At 39.9% G+C, this 13,856-nt stretch overlaps 1 protein-coding gene across 7 annotated transcripts in view; it reads right to left on the bottom strand.

Moving 5' to 3' along the window:
- HSF2 (heat shock transcription factor 2) overlaps positions 1–12,946 on the bottom strand; it is a 40,997-nt gene extending 28,051 nt beyond the window's left edge. For all 7 annotated transcript variants that reach the window (XM_038526679.1, XM_038526678.1, XM_038526680.1 and 4 more), the window contains exon 1: positions 12,755–12,946. In XM_038526679.1, the coding sequence (XP_038382607.1) occupies positions 12,755–12,847 (93 nt within the window). In that variant the 5' untranslated portion in view covers positions 12,848–12,946. The remainder of the gene's footprint in view (positions 1–12,754) is intronic.
- Positions 12,947–13,856: the final 910 nt, after the last annotated feature.

The following is a 13,856-nucleotide window of genomic DNA, read 5'->3' as shown; positions in this document are numbered from 1 at the left end:
GATCCCCAGTCCAAAGAGTTTTGACAAGAGTCCCAAGACCATTCAATGGGAAAAGGAGAGTTTTCAACAAACAATGCTAGGAAACCTGGATACTCTTGTGCAAAAAAACAAAGTTTACCTTACACTATATACAAAAATTAACTCAAAATGGATTAAAGACTTAAATGTAAGAGCTAAAACTCTGAAAATCATTAAAAAAAAAAAAAACATAAGGGGGAAAAGCTTCATGACACTGGATTTGGCAATGATTTCTTGATTAACACCAAAAGCACAAGCAACAAAAGCAAAAACAGACCAATGAGGCTACCTCAAACTTAATTTTTGTGCAAACACTATCAATAGAGTGAAAAGGCCATCCACAGAATCCAAAAAAATATTTGCAAATTGTGTATCTAATAAGGAATTAATATCCATAACAAAGAACTTCTAGAACTCAACAAAAAAATATACAACCCCATAAGAAATGGGCAAAGGACTTGAGCAGATATTTTTCCAAAGAACATATACAAATGGCCAATAAATACATGCAAAGATGCCTAACATCACTAATCATTAGGGAAATGAAAACCAAATACCACAATCACTACTTCATACCCATTAGAATGGCAATTATTTTTAAAAACACCAAATAAACTGAAAATAAGTGTTGGAGGATGTGAATAAATTAGAACCCTTTACATTGAGGGTGGAAATGTAAAATAGTGCAGCTGCTATGGAAAACAGTATGGTGGTTCCCCAAAAAACTAAACAGAGACTTACATACGATCCTGCAATTCTACTTCTATGTATATTCCCAGAAGAACTGGGCAGGTACTCACAAAGATATTTGTATACCCACATTCATAGCAGCATTATATGCAACAGTCAAGAAGTGGAAGTAACCCAAAAGTTCACTGACAGATGAATGGATAAACAAAATGTGGTAAATACACAGAATGAGTACTCAGCCTTAAAAAAGAAGGAAATTCTGATGGGTGCTACAACATGGATGAACTTTAAAGACATTATGCTAAGTGAAATAAACTAGCCACGAAAGGACAAATATTGTACTATTCTACTTAAATGAGATATCTACAATAGTCTAATTCAGCGAGACAAAAGTAGTATGGTTATTAGGGGCCAGGAGGAAGGAGGACTTGGAAATTATTGTCTAATTAGTATGAAGTTTCATTACGGAAATCTGAAAAACATTCTGGAGTGATGACTGTATAGCAGCGTAAAAGTAATTAATGCCACTGAACCATATACTTAAAAACGGGTAAAATGGTTAGTTGTATGTTAGGTATATTTTACCATAACAATTTTAAACTAAAATAGAACAAAAGATTCCAATAACAGAAAAATATCACATATCTAAAGATAAATCTTAAGAATATATTAAACTATAGAGGAACAAATACAGTACTGTACAGCTGTCAGTTCTAATTAACCAATACATTCTCAATAAATTATCAATTAAAATTTTGGAGAGTAGAAGAGATGCTAACACAATCAAATATTAGGTACTAGAGTTCACCTGTGAAATAATTTAACAAGAGGCAAGAAAATACTAAAAACAATGAGAAGTGTTAACTCTATCCCATAAAGGTAATAGAATTACAGTTTATAAGAGTTTGGTACCAAAGAAGAGATAGTAAATATAAATAAATAAATGAACTAGAGAGAATGGAAGCAGTAACAAATCTATTTGAGAATTTAATACGTAATAAGTACAAATAACATTAAAATCAGGAGGAAAATGAGAAAAAAATGAGTTCATGAACTCTTCATCTAGAAAGAAAAAAAAAAAAACAAAAGCTCAATGCTAACTTACTGCTCAATCATTCTTTACAAGCAAGCTTCTGGAAGTATGCTGTAAACCTAAGTCATACTGGCAAGAATTTATATTTTATTCGTGGAAACTGCTAGCTGCCTACCTTATTTCCAAATTCCTCTACTTACTTTTTAATTTTTGTTATTTTAAAACTACAATTTTTATTGTATACAACATAATTTAATATATCTACACACACAGAGAAAGAACTACTACATTCAAACTAATTAACATACCATCTCCATCAGCTAAAAAGCTTGTGCAGAAAAGACAACAACAAAATAAAAAGAAAACCTAACAGAATACTTGCAATCAATATATCTGATTACCTGGTAAGGGATTAACAATCCAAATATGTGAGGAACACATACAACTCAACAGAGGAAAAAAAAAAAAAGACATAAACCGATTAAAAACTCAAATAGAGGGATCCCTGGGTGGCGCAGCGGCTTAGCGCCTGCCTTTGGCCCAGTGCACCATCCTGGAAACCCGGGATCGAGTCCCACGTTGGGCTCCCAGTGCATGGAGCCTGCTTCTCCCTCTGCCTATGTCTCTGCCCCTCTCTCTCTCTCTCTCTCTTTCTCTGTGACTATCATAAATAAATTTTAAAAAATTAAAAAAAAAACTCAAATAGACATTTTCCCAAAGATACAGAAAGGTGTATGAAAAGGTGCTCAACATTACTAATCCTCAGGGAAATGCAAGTCAAAACCACAATGAGGTACACTTCATAACTGTTAGGATGGCAATTATTAAATAAAAGACAACAAGTGTTGGCAAGGGTTTAGGGAAAAGGGAACTTTCTGCGGTAATGCAAATCAGTATAGCCATATGGAAAACAGCATTAAGGTTCCACAAAAATATATAGACCTACCACATGATCCAGCTACCCCTTTCCTGGGTATACACCCAAAGGAAATGAAATCAGTACCTCAAGAGAATTTGTGCTCCAATGTTCGTTGCAGCATTATTCACAATAGCCAAGAACAAACCTAAGTGTCCCTCAATAGAAGAATGGATAAAGAAACTGTGATACACATACCACACACACACACACAATGGAACATCATTTAGCCTTAAAAACAAAGAGATCCATTTGCAAAAACTACTTCCTTACTAACAGAACCACAGTTCTGTTTGATGCAGCAACTATGTTTCTCAGCCCCCCAACAGAGGCAGCCAAATACACACCTGGCAATTTCGATATAAATAGAACTGACTGGGTAGAGCTTCCAGAAAAGCTTCTAAAAGGGGAAAGATTCAAAGTGTCAAACCCCTATCTCCCATATCCCTGCTTGGAACTTGGGAGCTAACTGACTGCAAATTCAACAACCACTGAGGTACAGAAACTAAGTACGGCTGAAAAGTCCAGAAGGTATCTTCAGACTTAAAAGGAAAAGACAACTCTAATTCTGTTTAAACTATCATTTGGATTTCTATTTGTGTCTGAAACTAAACCTGATAGAATTATTTTAAAAATTCAATGAAGTTGAATAATTGTTAACACAAAAACATTTTAAATATTTATGACAGTTAACTGCATTAATCAAAAATTTCTAACAAATCAGTAAGAAAAACCCAACGTAAAATTTAGAAGAGGCCCAATTTCATTATAATTGAATGTACAGCAAAACAAATAATGATTTTCACTTATTAGATTGGCAAAATTTTAAAAGTCTGATGGTAATCAGAGTTGGTTATCAGGTAATAACTATTAAAATTAAAAACGCATGTTTTCTCCTATCTTAAAAAAACTTTCCTTCTTACTTTTCAATCTACCCACTCCATTTGTCTTTTCCTTCACTGCAAAATTTAACAAACATATTTCAAAGCCCCCTTCTCCAAATGAGTACTATCTAAAATATTCTTGCAAAAAAAAAAAAAATATTCTTGCTAAAAATTGGTTTTGGTCTCCCTCTCTCGACTCAACCGTTTTTTGTTTTTCCTAAAATGTCAAATGCCAAATTCAATGCCTTCTTTTCAATCCTGATCTTCCCACACCTCTCTGTGGCATTTCATTTGGCACTACTGACAATCCCCTCCTCAAATACTCTACTCTTTTGGCTCTGCAGCTATATACTATTAGGCTTCCTATCTCATATTTCCTTTCAATTGTCTTCACCTATCAAGAAGTTGTGTTTTTAGGTTTCTATCCTTGATCATGACACCTTATACTCTCTTTTCTTAGGCAATCTCATCCACGCCAGTGTATCTAACTACTGACTTTATTAAGTATGATGATTTATTATATATGATCACATCTACATCTCTGCCCCAACCATTTCACTTAAAACTTTTCAATTGTTAACATTTTTAGATAATGTTCTTTACTTCACTACGTTCTCAACCTACTATTTCAAATCCATCTTCCTACTCACCAAAGTCCACTTTTTTCCTGTATCTTCCCTCTTGGCATGCCCATCCCCCCCCCCAAGTATGACATTAACAACAAAAAGATAAATAAAAAACTCTCAATTTTAACAGTCAGTAACTTGAGGGGAAAATATGAGAAACATTCCCTTTAAAACTAAGAAAAAGGGGCCCGCCCCATGATCACTACTTCTATTTGACACCCTGAGGTCTTAGCCACTGCAAAACGAAGAAGAAGAAGAAGACGAAGACGAAGAAGAAGAAAGGAGAAGGAAAGAAGAAGATGAAGATGAAGATGAAGAATTATTATTATTATTATTATTATTGAAGGTATAAAGTTCTGAAAGGAAAAACAAAAGTACCATTCACAAATACATGGATGTATACTTAGAGACCCCAAATCACTAAAATGATTAGCTTTCTAGTTTATTATCAACATACAAGTGTTGTTATCTGTATTTCTAACTATCAGCAACAGCCAGAAATGTACTTTTTAACAGACACCACTTACAACAACGTAAGATACCTAAGAAGAAAACCTAACAAACATGCAAGACCTAATTATAAAAAATACAAAACTTTATTAAACAAAATGAATTTAAGAACATGCCTTGTTTATGGGAATAGTTAACATCATAAAGACATCCATTTTTGCTAATCTGATTTATAGTTTCAATGTAATTCCAATTAAAATCCCAGTAAGTTTTTTTCTTTTTTAAGATTGTATTTATGTATTCATGAGAGACAGAGAGAGAGAGACAGAGAGAGAGAGAAGCAGAGACACAGGCAGAGGGAGAAGCAGGCTCCATGCAGGAAGCCTGACGTGGGACTCGATCCCAGGTCTCCAGGATCACACCCCGGGCTGAAGGCGGCACTAAACCGCTGAGCCACCGGGGCTGCCCAAAACACCGTTAAATTTAATGGAATTTGATTTTAAAATATATACAGATGAGCAAAGGCCAACAGTAGTCAAGATACTCCTGAAGGATAAGCTGCCTTCCCAAAAGCAAGACAGTATAAAGCTATAGTTAAGAAAACATGGGATAAGGGCAGAAAAAAAATTGTTCAAAGCAATGGAATAGACAACCAAGAAACAAAATCACAGTATCTACCTAAAATTTTGCTCTAAAACAGAGGAAGGTACACAGCACCACAGAAAGAAAGAACCATTCAATGAAGGAGCTAGGCCAATTGAATATTTATATGGTAAACAATGAAACTGAAGTCCTCATGCCACACACAAAAATCAATTCCAGGTGAATTAAAGACTTACACATAAAATGCAGTTTTAAAACCTCCAGAAAAAAAGAAAAGAAATGGAAAAGTAGCTTTCTGTCTCTGGGGAAGAGGTAAGAAAAAGGATTTCATCCTGAAGAAATAAAAAGCATGACCAAAAAAGATGATTACACTAAAATTAAAAACTTGTATTCATCAAAAGAAAAAGATAAGCCTCAAACTGGGAGAAGATGTAAGCAATACATAGATGCAAAAAAAAAAAAAAAATGGATATACAGAATATACAAGGAATTCCTACAAACAGTAAAAACCAAGCCACACAATAGTAAAATGGCCAAATACCTCACAGAATAGGAAACACATAAGCCAAAAAATATGAAAAGGTAACTGAACACATTAGTAATCAGGAAAATATCAACTCATTGACATACTTTACATCCTCTACTGGTAAAAAAATTAAGGATGATAATATCAAGTTTTAAAGATGTGGATTAATGGGAAATCTCACACTTGGCTAACAGGAATATATAAAATCGTTTAATCTCTTTTGAAACCAATTTGAACTACCTTCTGAGAGTTCGGTTCATACCCTATTTTTCAGCAATTCCAATCTCCAATGAATGTATATATACCTTAAAGAAATTACTGCTTTTATACACAAGAAGTGTATAATATTCATAACAGCATTTGGCATAGTTGATCATCTTTTTTTGAACCATTTTTTTCATTAACTTCTTTGATCTCGTTCCTTTTTCTTCCTGGTGTACTGTTTCTTCTCAATCTCCTTTCCTAGTTGTTTCTTATTTTCACACCCTCTAAAAATCAGAATGACTTGTCTTTCATCTCCTTCTATCTCCATTTGTTTCCCTGTATGATTTCATCTAGTCCCATGGCTTTACCACTCATATGCTCCACAAAATCCACCCTGAATGCCAGTGTCTTATATCCAAAAATCCTGTTCAACATTTCCACTTGGATGTCTTGGAGTGTAGAAGTCATTCAGGCTGTTCAAAAATATTCCTGTTCTTCCTAGCACTGAACTTCCCCATCTCCTCTGAAATTATTAGGCATGATCATATGACCAAGTGGTCAATGAAATGTAAGCTAAACAAAAACAATTTTCAAGAAACACTAGTGTCCATTGTAATCTCAAAGTTAATATGGCCACTCTCTACCTGCATTTCTCTGAATATTCCCCCATCTGACCAAATGGTCTCATCATTTATCTTATTGTTCAGGCCCAATCTGAGTTCTTATTCTTCGTCTTTTCTGCAACTTCAGACAATTAATAAGTTCTACTGCGTTACCTTTAAAGTAGATACCAAATCCCACAACTTCTCACCATCTCCACTGCAAATACCCCAGGCTCAACCACACTATTTTCAATACCATAGTGGAAAGCTGTGATAATATGCAAACTAGTTCCCTAGATTTCCAGTCTCCTTACAACAGACCTAAGGCCCTACACCATCTGCTCCTTCCTGCTCTGACCTCAATCTCACATTCTCCAAAGATACTCTAACCACATGGGCCTTCTCCAAACACATGAACATGTCATGTTCAAGGCCTGTATGTTTGCCATTCCCCTTTCAAATTGTTCAAATCTCTGCTCAAACATCATCTCCTCAGAGTGGCTTTCCTCATCACTCTACCCAAAATACCCACAAATCCTGGTCATTTTATGTGCTAGTTACTGATTTATTGTTCCAAGTTCATTCTTCATTGTCTGCTTTGCAAATATAGAGCTGGGTCCCTTAAATATCTTTTTCTAGATGGCATGGTGAGAAGCTTTGTCAATAGAAGACACTAGAGAGATACTCTAAAAGAAGGGAGGTCTCCTTCCTATTTCCTGGTTCTTTAAAAACACCAGACTCCGACAGTGCAGGCCAGTTCTCCAAGCATCTAGCTCTTGAAGTACAGAAGGTCAGCAGCACAAAGCCAACAGCTTTCCCCAGCATTCTCTCTCCCTTTGGAGGCTTCAAATCATAGTATATCTGGCAAGACATGTCCCCATGAACAGCTGTCAAGGGTGCTCTAGAACAAGGGTTGATAAACCTTTTCTTAAAGGGTTAGATAAATATTTTGGGCTTGCAGCTCATAAGGTCATAATACTGCCCTTGTAGCAAGAAAGCAGGTACAAACAATATGTAAACAGATTGAGCATGGTTATGTCCCAATGGAACTTTACAAAACAGATGACTGGCCATGGGCCATGGTTTGCCAATCACTGCCTTAGAAGGTGTATTTCTCCACAAGTTCTGAAGGATGAACTTCCAGTAAATTCCAGTATGCCACCAGTGCCTTCTTTCCCATGAAGGGAGATGTGGTCATATTGTTTTTATAACTGCCAATCCTATATTCTTTAGGGTTTTTAACTCCATTTCCCCTGATACAGTAATTCTCTAAGCTTCCCCTGTTTAAAATATTTAAAAACAGTTATTTCCTTCTTTTGTACTTTTATACTATGTGACATCTGTCTCCTAATTGGACCCTGATTATCTCTCTTTACCCTGCTTTATTTCCTTCATGGTACACACCACTAACTGAAATTATATTACCTGTGTTTGCTTACTTTTTAATTATCAGCGTCCTCCACTAGAATATAAGCTCTATGAAGCCACTTTGTTCACTACTAAATAAATGTATTCCTAGTACCTAGGACACTGCCTGGTCACAACATATTCATGATAAATACTTGTGAGTGACCAAATAAGTGAATTGTTGGCTAGAGTGGACCAAAATATCTTTTTAGAAGTTCAACTCATGGATTATATCAAATGAAACGATGAATGTCACCTTGCTTGCATCTGCATGTGCTCTCCCCCTTTATTTCATACAACCCTCATTCACTCATACTGTGTTTCTGCTTATGGTATTCCTTCAGTCTCTACTCTAAAATTAGTAGATAACCTCTGAGTGCAAAAATTCTACCATACTGCCATTTAAACCTGTGAAGCTCAAACAATACAATCCAAAACTTTCCCAACACATTCCATAAGGGGCACAAAAGTCACACTGACTGAGGTGGGAGAGACAGGTAGCTTCTTTTTAGGCTTTATTCATAAAGGTTGGTAATCTTCCAAATAATAAGTTGCTACTGCTCCAACTGGGTAGTCAGTTAAAAACATCCAAAATATTCTTACTAATAATCTAATACTTCAATCCCATTACTTTAAAACATTTTTCAGAATAGAAATTTGTAATTTTAGCCAGTCCATAACTTAATGTTCACCAACTGTTCCTTCTGAGTTTCTAGCTCATCCTCTCTTACATATACAAACAAAAAATATTCATCAGGATGCCCAGGTGGCTCAGCGGTTAAGTGCCTGCCTTTCAGCCCAGGGGATGATCCTGGAGTCCTGGGATCAAGTCCCGCGTTGGGCTCCCTGCAGGGAGCCTGCTTCTCCCTTTGCCTAAGTATCTACCTCTCTCTCTCTCTCTGTCTCTCATGAATGAATGAATGAATGAATGAATGAATGAATGAATGAATAAATAAATAAATAAATAAATAAATAAATAAATAAATAAATAAATAAAATTCATCAATCAATCTTCCATCACTTTTCTGTAGGCTCACCTAAGGTAGATTTTTACTCCTATTGTGCCACACCTACGGCTTTCTTGTTTTCACTTGAGGATAGTGTAATAGTGCAATGGTTACTCCGAAGTTCAAAACAATACCAAGACATCAAATTCTGGACGCTCAAATTATTCAAAATAGCTAGAAGATCCTGGATCAATACTCGTTTTGCTCCATTTCCTTCCTATTTCCTGATTTGTCTCTGTTGATTTGAGAGGGATGGAGAAGTAGAGAATGCCACAGGGCACAAAAGGCAGAAAAGATGGCTAAGAGGTCTTTTTTTTTTTTTTTTTTAAAGATTTTAATTTATTTATTCATGAGAGAGAGAGAGAGAGAGGCAGAGACACAGGCAGAGGGAGAGAAGCAGGCTCCATGCAGAGAGCCCGATGTGGGACTTGATCCCAGGGTCCCCAGGATCACGCCCCAGGGCGAAAGGCAGGTACTTAAAACCACTGAGCCACCCAGGCTGCCCCCCCACCTCCACCTTTGTTTTAAACTAGGTTCTACACTCAGCATGGAGCCCAATGTGGGGCTTGAATTCATGAACCTAAGATGAAGACCTGAACTGAGATCAATAATTGGACACTTAACTGAGCCATCCAGGCACCCAGAGTATGAGGTCTTTAATGGAAATCCTTTCTTGGTCTTCTCAAACCATCTGAAGAACAGAGACACTAACAAAACAATTACTTCCAGTTCTTTCTTGCTCTTGTAACTACTTCACTTCAACATACACTATCAAATTTCAGTAACAGTAAAGGCTGTTCCTCTCTATCAATGGCAAGAACTTCCAACCAACTTCCACAACCTCTTGTCCCTGAATATCAAGTTTCTGCAGTTGCTTCCAAGTTAAACCTGTGCCTTCTGTTTAGGACTCAGTTACATTTAAAAAAGCTTTAGGTTGTCCAACAATATTATCTTTGTCCCTCATTCTGGCAATAGACTGCCTACCAGAGCCAAAATAGCTATATAAAATTTTGAAGTTATGGGAAATGTAAAAACAAACAAAAAAATTAGAAAAAACAAACTTTTAAAGGGAGAATATGAGAAAAAAATAAAATATATATAAATGTTTTAAAGACACTCTGGATCTAAAGACATTTCTGTTATTTGAATCAATAACATATTCAGTATAATTTTGCTTGGAATATTCTATTTCGATAATTAATCATGAGAATGGGCATTACTTTATTTTTCATTTTAGTCATACTACAAGTTTTAAGAAAAACTGTTATAAGAGTAAGTCTTCAGGAATATTAAGCCAGGCTTTTCAAACTGCAGTTGGTTTTTTTCTCCTTACCTTACACTCAAGCTAGAAGAGTAAATTATTTTCCAAAAGAAAAAAAAAAATTGCATAGAAGATTGCCTGGTTTCCAAAACATCTGCTGCTTCTAAAAGGTCTTAATATGATTTTCACTCAGATAGTATAAATGCTAAATTACCGCGACAGAAATTCAGCAAAACATGTTTGAAGGAAACCAGAAACAACCATAAATAGCATCTTCCAAAAGATGAGAGTAACTTATTTTGTTTTTTTCCATTTAACATCATTGTTTACTTAAGAGTTTTACCTTTCCCTTCATTGTTAACACTGTTCTTGGAAAAATCTGTGGGAAAGTAATAGAGACAGACTTCCTAAGCAACCAAGCTAAGCCCTACACAACATTAATCCACAACTGTTCACTGACTTGAGAAAGGGTAACATTTTGATATAACACTAAATATTGTGCCAACCTATGTTAAGTGAAGTGCTGTTGATAGAAGACTGATCTCTGATCTGGGAGGTCAGAAATCTATGTTAGAGTCTCTTCTCCATTAATAGCTAGCTTTATAATTATGGATAAGAAATATACTCTAAGCCTCAAATCCTCATCTATATAATAATGAGACTAAAGTAGATTACTGCTAAGATTCTCTTCAGGCATAATGTCATTCCCACCATTTTTATTATATATTCTAAGGATTTCATTGATTCATCAAACATTTATTAAATACCTACTGTGTCCTTGGCACAGACACAGTCTTTGCCCTCACTGAATTTATATTTCCGTTGTCCCATTATCTATTAGAAAATTAGTAAAACATAAGCTTAGACTTAACAATGGGATAAATAATTATTTTTAAATGGCCATCCAAGCCAAAAGGTATAAAATCAGCTTGGTTGGGGAGAGATTCTCAGACCAATCTCTAATACGAATACAAGGCTGAGTAACAGCAGTCTGTGCTGACCCATCCCTGTCAACTTTTAATCCTTCTGACTGATGAAAAGCATGAGACATCTGTTTATTTTTAAGTGTACGCTGGCGGCTGTCTTCCTTATTTTCACCTTTCTTTGTACAACTGCATAGAATTCATCAAATGCTCAATACACACCATCCAACTGGTGATACTGACCTTCAAGAAAATTAAGTCCTAGAAAGGGTATATATATAAAAAAAAAAAAAAATGAGAACAAATGACAGTGATAGGCGGAAGAATACGGTGTTACAGCAGTCAAAAACTTCATGTACTCCGTCCATACAGTGCTCCTGCCTCTTAAGATAAAAGTAAGTAAAACTGAGCTCCTGTAACAGGAAAGGAGAAAGAGAGGAGGTAACATGTACTCAGCACTTAACAGGTGCCAGGCACGGGGAAGGCAGTTTTCACTTACTCTTCCCCAGCCCTCTGAACAAGGTGATATCCCAAACAGATGATCAATCGCAGCCAGAGAAAAAAAAAAAAAAAAAAAAAAAAAAATCCACTCCACTTCACAAAACGCCCCCCAAAACAGCCCGAGCGCATTCGAAAGCAAATGCACTGTTGACGTCATCATCATTCTGCTTAGAATCTTGGTATTTGAAACTGGAAGAGTCCCGGGTCACCCGGGCAACCCCCTTCATCTTGAGGACGACGCAACTCAAGCCAGACGAGATAGGGAGCCTGCCTAAGGTCACCATCGCTGCGCAGGGGCGGAGGGCCGGGCTCAAGCCCACGGCCGGGGCAGGCATCGCATCCCACTCTCCCAGCAACTGTTCGGTGAAACTGATTCATTTTGGCTTCTCGCTGAGTTAGTGGACACCCAGCAGAGCACTTTTATTAAAAATGATCACCAAAAAAAAAAAAAATCTGTTTCTACAAATGGCTCAGAATTCCCCCCCCCCACACACACACACACAAGAACCATGTCCCGTTTTCTACCTAAAATTTCGAGACCTACTGAGTGAGCACCAGTGGAAGCAGCTGCGTTTGCTGGTACCTGCGCCCCCGACTGCTCTCCTGGGGGGGGGGGGGGCTCCAGGTGCAAAGCGGGGTGTGTTTTCCAGTGAGGAGAATCAGGTCGCGGAGGGAGAAGATCCCTCAGACGAACGCCCCCCCCCCCCCCCCCCCCCTCCGGCGAGGGAGGGCGGAGGATGAGTGTGCAGGAACGTGGCTCCCGCGCCCGCCGCTCGTCGGCCGCCCCCCTGGCCCCGCCGGGCCGGTTCCGAACGCCGCCGGGGGCTGGACCGTTACGGGGCCGCCCGGGCCGCGGCGCCCGCGCGGGCCGCCCCTCCCCCACCGCGGCCTGAGCCCGCGGCGCCGGCCGGGACCCCCGCGGCTCCCCCGCGCGAACAATACAAGGGGTCCCTCGCGAGCCTGAACGCCGGGGCCGCGCCGCCCGCCGCCCCGCGGGCCTCGCCGGGCCTCGAGCCGCAGGCCGCGACAGACAAGCCCGCGGGAGCCGGGGAGCCGCGGCGGTTAGTCAGGGGGTTCGGAGGCCGCCGTGCCCTCGCCCGTACCTGGCTCCAGGTGATGAACTCGTTCGTGTGGGCTTCCTCCACAAGCGTCCACAGCTTGCTGAGGAAAGCCGGCACGTTTGAACTCTGCTTCATTGTTAACGAGACGCTGGGATTCCGAATTCTACACCCGAACACGGCGGCGGCGGCGGCGGCGGTGGAGGCGGCGGCGGTGGTAGCGGCGGCAGCGGCGGCGGCGGCGGCGGCGGCAGCTGCTGCTCCGGGAGAACGCCCACCGCGCAGGCGCAGCAGCTCTCGGGCCCCGCCCCCCCAGCCTCGCCGAGCGCGCAGCGGGGCGGGGCGGACCGGCCGCCGCACATGACGGACAAGCCCCGGCGTTCGGCCCGTGCGCGCTGGGCCCGCGCCGGCCCCGCTCTCGACCAATCGGAGGCGCGGGCCGCAGGAAAAAGGAAAGCGATTGGACGCTGCGGACGGCGGGGGGGCGGGAGCAAAGGGGGCGCTGCCTTCTCATTCGCCTTTTATACCCGAGCCGTCACTGTAGCGGACCTCGGGCGCCGTGGGCTGTGTTTGGCTGTTTCACGTGGAGACGGCTTAGGGTTTCCGAGCTGCGGCCGGGAGGCTACCGAAAGCCCTCCGGGGTGTTTCAGCCGTAGGATTGGCCGGCGACGCGTGGTGTGCGCCGGCCCGGAGGAAGTATAGTGATTCACGTGGGGGGGGGGGAGGGGAGAGAGCAGGGGAGGGCAGAGCTTGCAAACGTGAGGTGCTAGGCCCCAACTTGAAACTGTCTCACAAATAAGTAAACCTCGCCCTTAAAGTTTCATTAGGAGGAAAAAGAAAAAAAAAAAAAGTTCCATGAACATACGTTTATCAAAAAGAGGAATTTAAATATCCTAAGTACTGCAGGGAAGCGGGAAGGGTAATAGACACCCTACACCGCTGGTTGTTAATTGAACAAGACATTTCACGCCAACAGTGTGCTCGGCACAAAAAAGAAATGGTCTCGCTTGTAGCCTTTCAGTAAATTAATTATTCCTGCATACACGTAACAAGTATGCTCCTGTTTCCTAGAGATCGTCTGATACAGTGCGGGGGGGGGGGGGGGGGGAGGGGGGGGGAAGCTGGACCTGGAGTCAGCACAGCTGAA

The sequence above is a fragment of the Canis lupus genome, chromosome 1, assembly GCF_011100685.1.
Source record: "Canis lupus familiaris isolate Mischka breed German Shepherd chromosome 1, alternate assembly UU_Cfam_GSD_1.0, whole genome shotgun sequence".
In the NCBI taxonomy this organism is placed as follows: domain Eukaryota; kingdom Metazoa; phylum Chordata; class Mammalia; order Carnivora; family Canidae; genus Canis; species Canis lupus.
The sequence above is the reverse complement of the archived record's forward strand: the minus strand, read 5'-3'. Positions and strand labels throughout refer to the sequence as shown.